Source organism: Gopherus flavomarginatus, chromosome 12, assembly GCF_025201925.1.
Source record: "Gopherus flavomarginatus isolate rGopFla2 chromosome 12, rGopFla2.mat.asm, whole genome shotgun sequence".
Classification (NCBI taxonomy): domain Eukaryota; kingdom Metazoa; phylum Chordata; order Testudines; family Testudinidae; genus Gopherus; species Gopherus flavomarginatus.
Window position 1 is genome coordinate 3,121,654 of NC_066628.1, and position 16,976 is coordinate 3,138,629.

The 16,976-nt window shown below is 67.5% G+C and overlaps 1 protein-coding gene across 3 annotated transcripts in view; it reads left to right on the top strand.

The window, feature by feature from the left end:
* DDR1 (discoidin domain receptor tyrosine kinase 1) overlaps nucleotides 1-16,976 on the top strand; it is a 38,016-nt gene that overhangs the window by 8,910 nt on the left and 12,130 nt on the right. For all 3 annotated transcript variants that reach the window (XM_050921451.1, XM_050921453.1, XM_050921452.1), the window contains 4 exons: nucleotides 9,208-9,342; nucleotides 15,354-15,456; nucleotides 15,798-16,026; nucleotides 16,822-16,969. In XM_050921451.1, coding sequence (XP_050777408.1) covers nucleotides 9,267-9,342; nucleotides 15,354-15,456; nucleotides 15,798-16,026; nucleotides 16,822-16,969 — 556 coding nt within the window. In that variant the 5' untranslated portion in view covers nucleotides 9,208-9,266. The remainder of the gene's footprint in view (nucleotides 1-9,207; nucleotides 9,343-15,353; nucleotides 15,457-15,797; nucleotides 16,027-16,821; nucleotides 16,970-16,976) is intronic.

Here is a 16,976-nt window from a genome sequence, read left to right on the forward strand (position 1 = left end):
GTGAGAGAGAGAGAGAGGAAATAGGCACCGATATAAGACAAAGCCCTGAATATCGGGACAATCCCGATACTGTATGATCGGGATGTCCGGTCACCCCATGTGTGCGCCTGGCCTGGTCTCTGCGCTTGCGGGCTGGTTGGGAATTTTTTGACAAAACGTTTCTTGCCCCCTGCCGAAAAATGTCGATTCGGTCAAGCTGATCCCTCCTGCCTGGAAGCCGTGGGGGATTTTGTTCCCGAAACTTTCCAAAACTCTGGGGTTGGTAGTTTCGGAATGAGAAGTGTTGGGTTTTTCTTTGCCCCGGCAAGAAGCAACTTGTTACTTTTAAAACTGCACTCAGCAGGACGGAGAGAGAGGTTGGACTGGGAACAGAATGCTTGGATGGTTTCCACTCCCCCAGCCTGACACTTTCTTTGTTTTGTTCCCAATTTTATTTTAGTTTTGAAATTTCCACTTTCTGTCCCGATTTGGGATGGGAAAATCGCTCAGAATCTCAGGGTTAGGTTTTTTTGGTGTGACGGGGGAAACCAGGATAAGAAAAAGCCCTTTTGTGTGTGTGTCTGTGCAGTCGCGCCGAGCACGTGGGTCTGTCTGGCTCTGGCTCTATCCTGGGCACTGATTCCCAGCCAGGAGCCTTGGGCCGAAGGTTAATGAGATACCAGAGGTTGTGTTTGCAGGAGCTGTTCAGCGGTTGGTGGGGGGGCGTGTGGACCCACCTGGATCCCCAGGTGCACAGTCTAGCTCAGGCTGAGCGCACTCGCCCTGCCCCCGCCAGTGTCTGGGCTCCCCCCACCCAACCAGCCAGGCCATTGTGCTGGGTCTGAATAGAGCCGGGGACGCGTGGGCAGCATGGCAATGAGATGGGGGAGGGGAGACATAACATGCTGCTCACGGCACCGCAGGGCGCGCTCAGGCCCACTGTCCTCACCCGCACAGAGCACTGGTACCCCATAGCCACTCCCCAACACAGCCACCCCCCCGCTCTAACCACTAGACCCCGCTCCCTTCCCAGTGCCAGGGAGAGAACCCAGGCATCCTGGCTCCCGGCCCTCCTGCTCTGACCCACCAGGCTCCACCCCCCCACCTGAGAGCCGGGGAGAGAACCCAGGCGTCCTGGCTCCCAGCCCCCCCTGCTCTGACCCACCAGCCTCCACTCCCCCCCCCCCCCCGAGAGCCAGGGAGAGAACCCAGGCGTCCTGGCTCCCAGCCCCCCCAATCTAACCCACCAGACCCCACTCCCCTCCCAGAGCCGAGGAGAGAACCCAGGAGTCCTGACAAGAAATCACTGAAGTGAGGCAAGTTGCCTGTGGGCCCCTTAACCCCCCGCTGCTGTCTGCTGTGTCACCGTGGCTGCGCCCCACATACCCAGCTGCCTCTGACATTCAGCCAGGCAGCCAGCGGGAAATGCCTTGTGTTGTAACTGCCTTTGCTTGGGAACCACCCGAGCCAGTCAGCCGCCCTGGGCCCAGATCAGAGCCGGCGCCCCACAGAGGGGACAGGCCCTGCCCCATTCCCTGCCCCCCTGAGCCACCAGTCCCTGCCCTGGAGCCGGGGGGAGCCGGCGCCCCCCAGAGGGGACAGGCCCTGCCCCACTCCCTGCCCCCCTGAGCCAGCCAGTCCCTGCCCTGGGGTCAATGGGAGCTGGCGCCCCCTAGTGGGGACAGGCCCCATTCCCTGCCCCCCCGGCAGAGGGATGTGGGTGGGGGACGGTCTCATCTGGTGCTCTTGGCACTGGAAGGCCCCTGACTTGCTCTGCCAGCATCTGAGGCTGGTGACCCGGCGACGTCCCTGGGCCCCTGGGCTGCGGGAGAAAAGGAAACTCATTGAACGGAGGCCAGGGCGAGGAATGGCAGCGATGTGCCAGGAATGCGAGGCAGCCGCGAGCAGCGCGCCAGCCCGCACGGTGCCCTGCGTGAGAGCCACCCTGCCCTGCGGTGCCCCTCACTCCCGACCCGCAGCCCCCTGCCAACCCTGCCCTGCGGTGCCCCTCACTCCCGACCCGCAGCCCCCTGCCAACCCTGCCCTGCGGTGCCCCTCACTCCTGACCCGCAGCCCCCTGCCAGCCCTGCCCTGCCAATGCCCCTCACTCCCGACCCGCAGCCCCCTGCCAACCCTGCCCTGCGATGCCCCTCACTCCCGACCCGCAGCCCCCTGCCAACCCTGCCCTGCCAATGCCCCTCACTCCCGACCCGCAGCCCCCTGCCAACCCTGCCCTGCGATGCCCCTCACTCCCGACCCGCAGCCCCCTGCCAACCCTGCCCTGCGATGCCCCTCACTCCCGACCCGCAGCCCCCTGCCAACCCTGCCCTGCGGTGCCCCTCACTCCCGACCCGCAGACCCCTGCCAACCCTGCCCTGCGGTGCCCCTCACTCCTGACCCGCAGCCCCCTGCCAGCCCTGCCCTGCCAATGCCCCTCACTCCCGACCTGCAGCCCCCTGCCAACCCTGCCCTGCCAATGCCCCTCACTCCCGACCCGCAGCCCCCTGCCAACCCTGCCCTGCGATGCCCCTCACTCCCGACCCGCAGCCCCCTGCCAAGCCTGCCCTGCGATGCCCCTCACTCCCGACCCGCAGCCCCCTGCCAACCCTGCCCTGCGGTGCCCCTCACTCCCGACCCGCAGCCCCCTGCCAACCCTGCCCTGCGGTGCCCCTCACTCCCGACCCGCAGACCCCTGCCAACCCTGCCCTGCGGTGCCCCTCACTCCTGACCCGCAGCCCCCTGCCAGCCCTGCCCTGCCAATGCCCCTCACTCCCGACCTGCAGCCCCCTGCCAACCCTGCCCTGCCAATGCCCCTCACTCCCGACCCGCAGCCCCCTGCCCACTCTGCCCTGCGGTGCCCCTCACTCCCGACCCACAGCCCTCTGCCTGCCCTGCCGATGCCCCTCACTCCCGACCTATAGCTCCCTGCCAACCCTCCCCTGCGGTGCCCCTCACTCCTGACCCGCAGCCCCTACCAGCTCAGCCCTGCTGATGCCCCTCACTCCCAAACTGCAGCCCCCTGCCAACCCTGCCCTGTGGTGCCCCTCACTCCCGACCCACAGCCCCCCGCTAGCTGTGCCCTGCGGTGCCCCTCACTCCCGACCCTCAGGCCCCCGCTAGCCCAGCCCTGTGGGTGCCCCTCACTCCCGACCCTCAGGCCCCTGCTAGCTGTGCCCTGCGGTGCTCCTGACTCACAACCCGCAGCCCCCTGCCAACCCTGCCCTGCGCTACTTTTCACTCCTGTCCCTCAGGCCCCTACCAACCCTCCCCTCCGGTGCCCCTCACTCCCGACCCACAGCCCTCCGCTAGCTGTGCCCTGCGGTGCCTCTCACTCCCGACCCGCAGTCCCTCGCCAACCCAGCCCTGCGGTGCCCCTCACTCCCGACCCACAGCCCTCCGCTAGCTGTGCCCTGCGGTGCCTCTCACTCCCGACCCTCAGGCCCCCGCTATCCCAGCCCTGTGGGTGCCCCTCACTCCCGACCCTCAGGCCCCCGCTAGCCCAGCCCTGTGGGTGCCCCTCACTCCCGACCCTCAGGCCCCCGCTAGCCCAGCCCTGTGGGTGCCCCTCACTCCCGACCCTCAGGCCCCCGCTAGCCCAGCCCTGTGGGTGCCCCTCACTCCTGACCCTCAGTTCCCCGCTAGCCCAGCCCTGTGGGTGCCCCTCACTCCTGACCCTCAGGCCCCCGCTAGCCCAGCCCTGTGGGTGCCCCTCACTCCTGACCCTCAGGCCCCCGCTAGCCCAGCCCTGTGGGTGCCCCTCACTCCTGACCCTCAGGCCCCCGCTAGCCCAGCCCTGTGGGTGCCCCTCACTCCCGACCCTCAGGCCCCCGCTAGCCCAGCCCTGTGGGTGCCCCTCACTCCCGACCCTCAGTTCCCCGCTAGCCCAGCCCTGTGGGTGCCCCTCACTCCCGACCCTCAGTTCCCCGCTAGCCCAGCCCTGTGGGTGCCCCTCACTCCTGACCCGCAGCCCCCTTTGGCCTTGGCAGGTAACTGTGCCGGAATCCAGCCCTGTCTAATGTCCAGGAATCTCCCCACCCCGGTGGGAGCCCCTCCAGCCCCTTGTGGGACCCAGCCTGGCTTTGAGCAGCTTCAGTGGCCCGCTCTGGGGATCGGCCCCATTCGTGGGTACAAAGGGACCCACACTCCATGCCCTGATTGCTCCTCTCCCCCGTCCAACTTGGCAGCAGCCCCCCTGCCCCCAGCCTGTCAGCTGCTGTTTACCAGGGCAAGAGACAGGCAGCTGTTGGGAGGGACATTCCAGCAATGCGTTGTCGAGCAGCTGGCCCGGGGCGCCCCACACCCACCCAGCCTCCCCTCTGCAGCCAGGGGCTCCTGCGGCTGGGAAGGGGGCTAGTTTGGGGCGCAGGGCTGCAGGGAGCGGGGCGGGAATCAGCAGGAGATGCTGGGCTGCAGGGAGCAGGGCGAGGGCTCAGCAGGGGGCGCTGTGCTTTGGGGGGTGGGTTGGGGGCAGCAGGGGGCGCTGTGCTTTGGGGGGTGGGTTGGGGGCAGCAGGGGGCGCTGGCCTGCTGGGAGTGGGGCAGGGGGGCAGCAGGGGGCACTGGGCTGTGGGGAGTGGGTTGGGGGCAGCAGGGGGCGCTGTGCTTTGGGGGGTGGGTCAGGGCAGCAGGGGGCGCTGGGCTGCCGGGAGTGGGGCAGGGGGCAGCAGGGGGCACTGGGCTTTGGGAAGTGGGGCAGGTGGGCAGCAGGGGGCGCTGGGCTGTGGGGAGTGGGTTGGAGCAGCAGGGGGCACTGTGCTGCCGGGAGTGGGGCAACAGGGCAGCAGGGGGCACTGGGCTGTGGGAGGTGGGTCAGGGCAGCAGGGGGCGCTGAGCTGCTGGGAGTGGGGCAGGGGGGCAGCAGGGGGCGCTGTGCTTTGAGGGGTGGGTCGGGGGCAGCAGGGGGCTCTGGGCTGCCAGTAGTAGGGCAGTGGGGCAGCAGGGGGCGCTGGGCTGTGGGGGGTGGGTCGGGGCAGCAGAGGGCGCTGTGCTGCCGGGAGTGGGGCAGGGGGGCAGCAGGGGGCGCTGGGCTGTGGGGGGTGGGTCGGGGCAGCAGGGGGCGCTGTGCTGTGGGGAGTGGGGCAGGGGGGCAGCAGGGGGCGCTGTGCTGTGGGGAGTGGGTCAGGTGGGCAGCAGGGGGCGCTGGGCTGTGGGGAGTGGGTCGGGGGGCAGCAGGGGGCACTGGGCTGCCGGGAGTGGGGCAGGGGGGCAGCAGGGGGGGCTGTGCTGCCGGGAGCGGGGCAGGGGGGCAGCAGGGAGCACTGGGCTGTGGGGAGTGGGTCGGGGCAGCAGGGGGCGCTGGGCTGTGGGGGGTGAGTTGGGGCAGCAGGGAGCGCTGTGCCATCGGGAGTGGGGCAGGGGGGCAGCAGGGGGTGCTGTGCTTTGGGGGGTGGGTCGGGGGCAGCAGGGGGCGCTGGGCTGTGGGGGGTGGGTCGGGGCAGCAGGGGGCGCTGTGCCATGGGGAGTGGGGCAGGGGGACAGGAGGGGGCACTGTGCCATCGGGAGTGGGGCAGGGGGGCAGCAGGTGGCGCTGTGCCCTGGGGAGTGGGGCAGGAGGGCAGCAGGGGGCACTGGGCTGTGGGGAGTGGGTTGGGGCAGCAGGGGGCGCTGGGTTGGCGGCAGGGGGGCAGCAGGGGGCGCTGGGCTGTGGGGAGTGGGGCAGGGGGGTAGCAGGGGGCACTGGGCTGTGGGGGGTGGGTCGGGGCAGCAGGGGGCGCTGGGTTGGCGGCAGGGGGGCAGCAGGGGGCGCTGTGCCATGGGGAGTGGGGCAGGGGGACAGCAGGGGGCTCTGGGCTGTGGGGAGTGGGTCGGGGGCAGCAGGGGGCGCTGGGCTGCTGAAAGTGGGTCAGGGGGACAGCAGGGGGCGCTGGGCTGTGGGGAGTGGGGCAGGAGGGCCGCAGGGGGCACTGGGCTGCCGGGAGTGGGGCAGGGGGGCAGCAGAGGGCGCTGTGCCATGGGGAGTGGGGCAGGAGGGCAGCAGGGGGCACTGGGCTGTGGGGAGTGGGTTGGGGCAGCAGGGGGCGCTGGGCTGTGGGGAGTGGGGATGGGGGCAGCAGGGGGCGCTGTGCTGTGGGCAGTGGGTCGGGGCAGCAGGGGGCACTGGGCTGTCGGGAGTGGGGCAGGGGGGCAGCAGGGGGCACTGGGCTGTGGGGAGTGGGTCGGGGCAGCAGGGGGCACTGGGCTGTCGGGAGTGGGGCAGGGGGGCAGCAGGGGGCGCTGGGCTGTGGGCAGTGGGTCGGGGCAGCAGGGGGCACTGGGCTGTCGGGAGTGGGGCAGGGGGGCAGCAGGGGGCGCTGGGCTGTGGGGAGTGGGGCAGGAGGGCCGCAGGGGGCACTGGGCTGCCGGGAGTGGGGCAGGGGGGTAGCAGGGGGCACTGGGCTGTGGGGGGTGGGTCAGGGCAGCAGGGGGCGCTGGGTTGGCGGCAGGGGGGCAGCAGGGGGCGCTGTGCCGTGGGGAGTGGGTCGGGGGCAGCAGGGGGCACTGGGCTGTGGGGAGTGGGGCAGGAGGGCCGCAGGGGGCACTGGGCTGCCGGGAGTGGGGCAGGGGGGCAGCAGAGGGCGCTGTGCCATGGGGAGTGGGGCAGGAGGGCAGCAGGGGGCACTGGGCTGTGGGGAGTGGGGCAGGAGGGCCGCAGGGGGCACTGGGCTGCCGGGAGTGGGGCAGGGGGGTAGCAGGGGGCACTGGGCTGTGGGGGGTGGGTCAGGGCAGCAGGGGGCGCTGGGTTGGCGGCAGGGGGGCAGCAGGGGGCGCTGTGCCATGGGGAGTGGGGCAGGGGGGCAGCAGAGGGCACTGGGCTGTGGGGGGTGGGTCGGGGCAGCAGGGGGCGCTGTGCCATGGGGAGTGGGGCAGGGGTGGTACTAGTGAAGGTCCCAGTTTTTCCCCCAAGGTCCCGACTCGTTAACAGCGTCCGGGCGTGAACCCCGGTGTCCTGGTCAGATCCCAGTGGGGTGAGGATCCCATTCACCCCCGGGAACTGCCGCGCGGTGTCAAGCGGAGTTGGGAGTCACTTCCTGTCCTAAACAACTCTGCTGGGGTGTGTGTGTGTGTGTGTGTGTGTGTGTAGTAGTAGTTCATGTGGGGGAGGGGAGGCAGTGGTGTCTGTGCATGGGGGGGGGGGCAGAGCTGTCCGTGTGTGTGTGGAGACAGGGCTGTCCGTGTGTGTGTTGAGGGTCAGTGGTGTCCGCGTATGGGGGGGTCAGTGGCGTCCGTGTGTGTGTGGGGGCAGGGCTGTCTGTGTGTGTGTGTGTGTTGGGGGGCAGTGGTGTCCGTGCATGGGGGGGGCAGTGGTGTCCGTGTGTGTATGTGTTGAGGGGCAATGGTGTCCATGTATGGTTGGGGGCAGTGGTGTCTGTGTGTGGGGGGGCAAGGCTGTGTGTGTGTGTATGTGTGTGTGTTGGGGGGCAGTGGTGTCCGTGTGTGTGTGGGGGGCAGTGGTGTCCATGTGTGTGGGGGGCAGGGCTGTCTGTGTGTGTATGTGTGTGTGTTGGGGGGCAGTGGTGTCCGTGTGTGTGTGGGGGCAGGGCTGTCTGTGTGTCCGTGTGGGGGGGCAGTGGTGTCCATGTATGGTGGGGGGCAGTGGTGTCCATGTGTGTGGGGGGCAGGGCTGTCTGTGTGTGTATGTGTGTGTGTTGGGGGGCAGTGGTGTCCGTGTGTGTGGGGGGGCAGGGCTGTCTGTGTGTCCGTGTGGGGGGGGCAGTGGTGTCCGTGTGTGAGGGGGGGCAGGGCTGTCCATGTGTGTGTGTTGGGGGGCAGTGGTGTCGGTGTATGGGGGGCAGTGGTGTCCGTGTGTGTGGGGGGGCAGTGGTGTCCGTGTGTGTGTGTGTTGGGGGGCAGTGGTGTCGGTGTATAGGGGGGGCAGTGGTGTCCATGTGTGTGGGGGGGCAGGGCTGTCCGTGTGTGTGTGTTGGGGGGCAGTGGTGTCGGTGTATGGGGGGGCAGTGGTGTCCGTGTGTGTGTGTGTGGGGCAGTGGTGTCCATGCATGGGGGGCACTGGTGTCCATGCATGGGGGGTAGTGGTGTCAGTGTATGGGGGGGCAGTGGTGTCCATGTGTGTGTGTTGGGGGGCAGTGGTGTCGGTGTATAGGAGGGGCAGTGATGTCGGTGTATGTGTTGGGGGGCAGTGGTGTCGGTGTATGGGGGGGGCCGTGGTGTCCGTGTGTGTGTGTTGGGGGGCAGTGGTGTCGGTGTATGGGGGGGGCCGTGGTGTCCGTGTGTGTGTGTTGGGGGGCAGTGGTGTCTGTGTATAGGGGGGGCAGTGATGTCGGTGTATGTGTTGGGGGGCAGTGGTGTCGGTGTATGGGGGGGCAGTGGTGTCCGTGTCCGTGCATGGGGGGCAGTGGTGTCCGTGCATGGGGGGCAGTGGTGTCCGTGCATGGGGAGGCAGGGGTGTCCGTGTGTGTGTGTTGGGGGGTAGTGGTGTCCGGCAATGGGGAGACAGGGGTGTCCGTGTGTGTGTGTGGGGGGTAGTGGTGTCCGTGCATGGGGGGGCAGTGGTGTCCGTGTGTGTGTGTTGGGGGGCAGTGGTGTCGGTGTATGGGGGGGCAGTGGTGTCCGTGTGTGTGTGTTGGGGGGCAGTGGTGTCGGTGCATGGGGGGGCAGTGGTGTCGGTGTATGTGTGGGAGGGCAGTGGTGTCCATGTGTGTGTGTTGGGGGGCAGTGGTGTCCGTGCATGGGGGGTAGTGGTGTCCGTGCATGGGGAGGCAGGGGTGTCCGTGCAGCACGTGCGTGTATCCCGCTGGCTGTTCACTCCTCCGCCCAGCGTTGCGCCGGGACAGCGCTGACAATCCCCGGAAGCCGCAATGCCCTGGCTCGGCGGTGTGTGTTACTCAGCCCTTGGGGATTCCCAGCGCAGGGACCTGCAGGAAACATCCCTGGCTGGGGAGGGGTAGGATTTCCCCGGCCCTCTGCCACACCCCAGAGCTGGCTGCATTTCCCCACTGGGCGAACTGCATTCACGCAGTGTCTCTGCGTGGCTGGTACCCAGCTGCCTCACCCCAGAGGTGGCTGCATCTTAGTGCTGGGCAAACCTTCCCTTTGCAGAGCTGCTGTGGGTGGCTGTTCCCCAGTCGCCCCACCCCAGAAGCAGCTGCACCCCAGTGCCGGGCGAGCCATCCTGAGGCAGCAGCAGCGCTGTGCAGCGGGTAACCCAGCTGTTCTGCCCCAGAGGTGGCTGCATCTTGGTGCTGGGGTGAGCGGTTCCCGCCGAACTGACCCTGCTTTCTCCTTCCTGCAGGCATGAAGAGCGTGTTGCCGGCCTAACCGGGCCTGAGCGGCTGAGACCGGGCGGACACGATGAGACCCATAATCCTTTGCATCTTCCTCTTGGCGTCTGTCCGGGCATGGGAACTGGAGGGGCACTTTGATCTAGGTATCTCTGGGTGACACCAGCCGGGGGGGCGGGGGGCTGTGCAAAGGGGCTTGTGGTGAGCGAAGGGATGAGGGGAAGGACAGCGGAAAGGCCGGGGGAGGGGAGAGGCGCGAATGATGGTGGGGGGGGAGAGGGAGGAATGGGGCAGAGCAGGGAATGGGGTGTGAGTGGGAGATGGGGCACAGGGCACAGAGGATGCGAGGGAAGTCGGGGAGGGGGTGCTGGGTGTGGGGGATGGGTTGGGGGGCAGGTGCTGCAGGAGGAGTGTGGAGGGGAAACAAGATGGGGGATAGGGGTGGGGGATGGGGGTGAGCAGGGGAGGGGGTGCTGGGTGCGGGGGCTGAGTTGGGGAGCAGGGGGGATGGGGTGAGGAGGAGCAGGGAGGGGGTGCTGGGTGCGGGGGATGAGTTGGGGAGCAGGGGGGATGGGGTGAGGAGGAGCAGGGAGGGGGTGCTGGGTGCGGGGGATGAGTTGGGGAGCAGGGGGGATGGGGTGGGGAGGAGCAGGTTGGGGGGTGCTGGGTGCGGGGGATGAGTTGGGGAGCGGGGGGATGGGGTGGGGAGGAGCAGGGAGGGGGTGCTGGGTGCGGGGGATGAGTTGGGGAGCAGGGGGGATGGGGTGAGGAGGAGCAGGTCAGGGGGTGCTGGGTGCGGGGGATGAGTTGGGGAGCAGGGGGGATGATGTGGGGGGAGCAGGTTGGGGGGTGCTGGGTGCGGGGGATGAGTTGGGGAGCAGGGGGGATGGGGTGAGGAGGAGCAGGTCAGGGGGTGCTGGGTGCGGGGGATGAGTTGGGGAGCAGGGGGGATGATGTGGGGGGAGCAGGTTGGGGGGTGCTGGGTGCGGGGGATGAGTTGGGGAGCAGGGGGATGGGGTGAGGAGGAGCAGGGAGGGGGTGCTGGGTGCGGGGGATGAGTTGGGGAGCGGGGGGATGGGGTGAGGAGGAGCAGGGAGGGGGTGCTGGGTGCGGGGGATGAGTTGGGGAGCAGGGGGATGGGGTGAGGAGGAGCAGGGAGGGGGTGCTGGGTGCGGGGGATGAGTTGGGGAGCAGGGGGGATGAGGTGGGGAGGAGCAGGGAGGGGGTGCAGGGTGCGGGGGATGAGTTGGGGAGCAGGGGGGATGGGGTGAGGAGGAGCAGGGAGGGGGTGCTGGGTGCAGGGGATGAGTTGGGGAGCGGGGGGATGGGGTGAGGAGGAGCCGGTCAGGGGGTGCTGGGTGCGGGGGATGAGTTGGGGAGCAGGGGGGATGATGTGGGGGGAGCAGGTTGGGGGGTGCTGGGTGCGGGGGATGAGTTGGGGAGCAGGGGGGATGAGGTGGGGAGGAGCAGGGAGGGGGTGCTGGGTGTGTGGGATGAGTTGGGGAGCAGGGGGGATGGGGTGGGGAGGAGCAGGGAGGGGGTGCTGGGTGCGGGGGATGAGTTGGGGAGCAGGGGTGATGGGGTGAGTAGGAGCAGGGAGGGGGTGCTGGGTGCGGGGGATGAGTTGGGGAGCAGGGGGGATGGGGTGAGGAGGAGCAGGTCAGGGGGGGTGCTGGGTGCGGGGGATGAGTTGGGGAGCAGGGGGGATGGGGTGGGGAGGAGCAGGGAGGGGGTGCTGGGTGTGTGGGATGAGTTGGGGAGCAGGGGGGATGGGGTGAGGAGGAGCAGGTTGGGGGGTGCTGGGTGCGGGGGCTGAGTTGGGGAGCAGGGGGGATGGGGTGAGGAGGAGCAGGTCAGGGGGTGCTGGGTGCGGGGGATGAGTTGGGGAGCAGGGGGGATGGGGTGAGGAGGAGCAGGGAGGGGGTGCTGGGTGCGGGGGATGAGTTGGGGAGCAGGGGGGATGGGGTGAGGAGGAGCAGGGAGGGGGTGCTGGGTGCGGGGGATGAGTTGGGGAGCAGGGGGGATGGGGTGAGGAGGAGCAGGGAGGGGGTGCTGGGTGCGGGGGATGAGTTGGGGAGCAGGGGGGATGGGGTGGGGAGGAGCAGGTTGGGGGGTGCTGGGTGCGGGGGATGAGTTGGGGAGCAGGGGGGATGGGGTGAGGAGGAGCAGGGAGGGGGTGCTGGGTGCGGGGGATGAGTTGGGGAGCAGGGGGGATGGGGTGGGGAGGAGCAGGGAGGGGGTGCTGGGTGCGGGGGATGAGTTGGGGAGCAGGGGGGATGGGGTGGGGAGGAGCAGGGAGGGGGTGCAGGGTGCGGGGGATGAGTTGGGGAGCAGGGGGGATGGGGTGGGGAGGAGCAGGGAGGGGGTGCTGGGTGCAGGGGATGAGTTGGGGAGCGGGGGGATGGGGTGAGGAGGAGCCGGTCAGGGGGTGCTGGGTGCGGGGGATGAGTTGGGGAGCAGGGGGGATGATGTGGGGGGAGCAGGTTGGGGGGTGCTGGGTGCGGGGGATGAGTTGGGGAGCAGGGGGGATGAGGTGGGGAGGAGCAGGGAGGGGGTGCTGGATGTGTGGGATGAGTTGGGGAGCAGGGGGGATGGGGTGGGGAGGAGCAGGGAGGGGGTGCTGGGTGCGGGGGATGAGTTGGGGAGCAGGGGGGATGGGGTGAGTAGGAGCAGGGAGGGGGTGCTGGGTGCGGGGGATGAGTTGGGGAGCAGGGGGGATGGGGTGAGGAGGAGCAGGGAGGGGGTGCTGGGTGCGGGGGATGAGTTGGGGAGCAGGGGGGATGGGGTGAGGAGGAGCAGGGAGGGGGTGCTGGGTGCGGGGGATGAGTTGGGGAGCAGGGGGGATGGGGTGGGGAGGAGCAGGTTGGGGGGTGCTGGGTGCGGGGGCTGAGTTGGGGAGCAGGGGGGATGGGGTGAGGAGGAGCAGGGAGGGGGTGCTGGGTGCGGGGGATGAGTTGGGGAGCAGGGGGGATGGGGTGGGGAGGAGCAGGTTGGGGGGTGCTGGGTGCGGGGGATGAGTTGGGGAGCAGGGGGGATGAGGTGGGGAGGAGCAGGGAGGGGGTGCTGGGTGCGGGGGATGAGTTGGGGAGCAGGGGGGATGGGGTGGGGAGGAGCAGGGAGGGGGTGCTGGGTGCGGGGGATGAGTTGGGGAGCAGGGGGGATGGGGTGGGGAGGAGCAGGGAGGGGGTGCTGGGTGCGGGGGATGAGTTGGGGAGCAGGGGGGATGGGGTGGGGAGGAGCAGGTCAGGGGGTGCTGGGTGCGGGGGATGAGTTGGGGAGCAGGGGGGATGGGGTGGGGAGGAGCAGGGGAGGGGATGCTGGGTGTGGAGGACTCTGTATGTTCTGTACATGCTATGGCACAGAACAGATCTGATTCCCACCAGCAGGGAGCGGGCACACACACACACACACACACACACACACGCACACACACACACACACACACACACACACACACACACAGTGAGAAATGCCCTGTGGCTCCTCAGGCCTCCTGGGTGCCCCCCCCCCATTCTTCACCCCGGGCGTGGGCAGAAGGGGAATCCCTGACACGGCCCCCTCCAGCCTGGCCTGGACTCGGGTCCCTCCACACCTGCCCCTCCAGCCGTGCCCCGGACGAGGAGCGTAGTTTGGGGGTGTCGGGTGCTCCTGGGGGGGAGAGGGGGCAGGACACGGGCTGCGCTGGGCCCCGGACGAGGAGCGTAGTTCTGGGGTGTCGGGTGCTCCTGGAGAGGAGAGGGGGCAGGACACGGGCTGTGCTGGGCCCCGGACGAGGAGCGTAGTTCTGGGGTGTCGGGTGCTCCTGGAGAGGAGAGGGGGCAGGTCACGGGCTGTGCTGGGCCCCGGACGAGGAGCGTAGTTCTGGGGTGTCGGGTGCTCCTGGAGGGGAGAGGGGGCAGGACACGGGCTGTGCTGGGCCCCGGACTAGGAGCGTCGTTCTGGGGTGTCGGGTGCTCCTGGAGAGGAGAGGGGGCAGGACACGGGCTGCGCTGGGCCCCGGACGAGGAGCGTAGTTCTGGGGTGTCGGGTGCTCCTGGGGGGGAGAGGGGGCAGGACACGGGCTGCGCTGGGCCCCGGACGAGGAGCGTAGTTCTGGGGTGTCGGGTGCTCCTGGAGAGGAGAGGGGGCAGGACACGGGCTGTGCTGGGCCCTCGGCAGGGCAGGGGCGGGTGGGCAAGGGGCTACGGGCTGCATGAGCCAGGAAGGGAGGGGAAGGGGGGTGAGTGTGGAAGGGACGGGAGGGGTGAGTGGGGGGATGCGTGTGGAAGGGAGGGGAGGGGTGAGTGAGGGAGTGAGTGGGGAAGGGAGGGGAGGGGTGAGAGGGGAAGGGGCAGAGGTGAGTGTGGAAGGGAGGGGTGAGTGTGGAAAGGGGAGGAGGGGTGAGTGTGGAAGGGAGAGGAAGGGAGGAGAGAGGAGGGCTGTGGTGAGTGTGCAAGGGAGGTGTGAGTGGGGAAGGGAGGGGAGGGGTGAGAGGGGAAGAGGAGTGAGAGGGGAGGGCTGCTGCGAGTGTGCAAGGGAGGTGGGAGTGGGGAAGGCAGGGGTGTGTGGAAGGGAGGGGAGGGGTGAGTGGGGGGGTGAGTGTGGAAGGGAGGGGAGGGGTGAGAGGGGAAGGGGGCAGAAGTGAGGGGAGGCGAGGGGTGAGAGGGGAAGAGAGGAGAGGGGAGGGCTGCGGCGAGTGTGGAAAGGAGGTGTGAGTGGGGAAGGGAGGGGTGAGTGTGGAAAGGAGGGGAGGGGTGAGTGGGGGGCGTGAGTGGTGAAGGGAGAGGAAGGGTGAGTGGGGAAGGGGGGTGAGTGCAGAAGGGAGGGGAGGGGGAGAGGGAAGGGCTGCCACGAGTGTGGAAAGGAGGTGTGATTGTGCAAGGGAGGTGTGAGTGTGGAAGGGAGGGGAGGTGTGAGTGGGGAAGAGGGGTGAGAGGGGAGGGCTGCCGCGAGTGTGGAAAGGAGTGTGAGTGAGCAAGGGAGGTGTGACTGTGGAAAGTGAGTGGGGGCGTAAGTGTGTGAGTGTGGAAGGTGAGTGGGGGCATCAGTGGGGAAGGGAGGGGAGGGCTGCCGCGAGTGTGCAAAGGAGGTTTGAGTGTGCAAGGGAGGTGTGAGTGTGGCAGACCGAGTGTGAAAGCCTCAGGACAGGGTCATGGCCAAGTGCCTTGGCTCATGTGTGGGGCTGAGGTGCCCCCTGGTGGCCGGATTGGGGCTCTCCCCTTTCTCCTCCCCCCCCGCTGCTGGAAGACCCATCGCCCCCCGTCCCCGGGTGCCAGCTGGGCAGCGCTGCCCCCCACGCTCTCTCTGCCTCGGGCTGGGGGCAGTGGAGGGGACTGGAGGATGGGGTGGGAGGAGGGGTATAGGATCACGTGGGCGTGATGAATAGGGTATGAGGGGGAAGGTAGAGGAGATGGGTGCCTTATAGGGGCATGTATGGGGCGTTGGTGGGGTGTATAGGGGCTGGATGTGCTATATGGGCCCGGAAGGGTGAACTTATAGGGGCTGGGTGGGTTATAGAGGGCAGGCGAGCTATGGATGAGCTTATAGGGGGTGGGTGGGCTATAGGGGATTTATAGGCCCGGTGGGCTATTAGGAGTTATTGGATCTGGGGGGATAGGGGGTATATAGGGATTATAGGGGGTGTATTGGGGCCAGGTCTGCTATAGGGACTAAGTTGACTGTCAGGGTGTATAGGTTCTTGGTGAACTTCAGGGGGTATATAGGGCCCGTGTGGGCTATCAGGGATGTGTAGTGACTGGGTGGGTTATAGGGGGTGTATAGGGGCTGAATGGGTTATAGGGGGTGTACAGGGGCTGGGTGGGTTAATGGGGCTGGGTGGGTTATAGGGAGTGTATAGGGGCTGGATGGGTTATAAGGGGTGTACAGAGGCTGGGTGGGTTAATGGGGCTGGGTGGGTTATAGGGGATGTATAGGGGCTGGATGGGATAATGGGGCTGGGTGGGCTATAGGGGTGCACAGGGGCCAGATGGGTTAATGGGGCTGGGTGGGCTATAGGGGTGTATAGGGGCAGGATGGGTTAATGGGGCTGGGTGGGCTATAGGGGATGTGTAGGGGCCGGATGGGTTATAGGGGCTGGGCGAGCTATAGGGGATGTATAGGGGCTGGTTGGGCTATAGAGGTGTATAGGATCCACTCTCCATTCACTCTCTCTCTGCAGCTAAGTGTCGCTATGCGCTGGGCATGCAGGATCGAACCATCCCCGACGAGGATCTGTCTGCCTCGAGTGCCTGGTCTGACTCCACAGCCGCCAAGCACAGCCGGTGAGAGTCCCCCCTCCCACTACGATAAGTCTCCGCCCTCCCGGGAGACCCTACAATAACAAACCAGCCCCAGATCTCCTGAGAGACCCTACAATAACAAAGCAACACTGGTCCTTATGAAAGACTCTGTGACAACAAAAGGGCCTATGTAGGACTGCGAGGCAACCCTACAATAACCACCCAGCCCCAGATCTTATGAGAGACCCTACAATAATAACCCACCTTCAGATGTTATGAGTAACAAACTTGCCAGGCAGCCCCAGCATTTCCGAGAGACCCTACAATAACACCAGGGCTAACCCCCCTGCGTGTGTCATGTCCCCCCCTTCCCTCGGGCGCAGGCTGGACACAAGTGACGGGGACGGGGCGTGGTGCCCGGCGGGGCCCGTTTATCCCAACGACGCCGAGTTCCTGGAGGTCGACCTGCGGCGCCTGCACTTCCTGACCCTGGTGGGCACCCAGGGCCGCCACGCGGGGGGCCACGGCAAGGAGTTTGCCAGGACCTACCGGCTCCATTACAGCCGCGACCGGCACCACTGGCTCGCCTGGCGGGACCGCTGGGGCAACGAGGTATGGGGGGGGAAAGGGACAGACCGCTGGGGCAGCAGGATGTGGGGGGAGCAGCAGAGGGGAAGGGGAGGGGACAGAGGAAGGGGCAAGGGAGTTGGGGACGGGGGTGGTTGATGGGGTGGAGGAAGAGGGGGTTTAGAGTGTGGGGAGGGGGCAATGGAGGAAGGGGGAAGTGAGTTGGGGGAGGTAGGTTTCATGCCCAGGCTCTGTCATGCTGGACTTCCCCCTTCCATCACCACCCCCCGTGACATCATAATCGTCTCCCTGTGATGTCACGGCTCCATGTGACATCACTGTCTGTGACCTCATGACCCTCTGTGAGGGCTTCTCAATGCGACTTTGACATCATGACCCCTTTGTGACATTGTGACTTGTCTGTAACACCACAGCCGCTTGTATGTGACATCACGACTGCCTGTGACATCACAGTCATCTCTGTGATGTCATCGCCCCTTCTGACATAGTCTTTGCCCACCTGCCTGTGATGTCCTCATGCCATGTGACTCTGGTGACGCCGGTGGTGGTGGGGGTCACAATGTAACAGGGCTCATAAGGTTACCGCAAGAGCGTGATGACATTACTCTGGGCTGTGATGTCACAATCAGACAATGATGACATTAAATGGGGGGCAGGGATGGCAACACCGTGGTGCCCTGGGATGTTGCGCTGTGATGTGATAGGGCCCAGGGCTGTGATGTCCGGCAGTGGGGGAGGTCCCAGCAGGGTGGCTGAGGCTGGCGCGAGGAGCGGGCCTCCGGCTCGGGCCCCAGGAGTGATTAACCCCTCCCTGCCCAGGTGATCTCTGGGAACGAGAACACCAACGAGGTGGTACTGAAGGACCTGGGGCCGCCCATCATCGCCCGCTACGTGCGCTTCTACCCGCGCGCTGACCGCGTCATGAGCGTCTGCCTGCGCGTGGAGCTGTACGGCTGCATCTGGCGCGGTGAGGT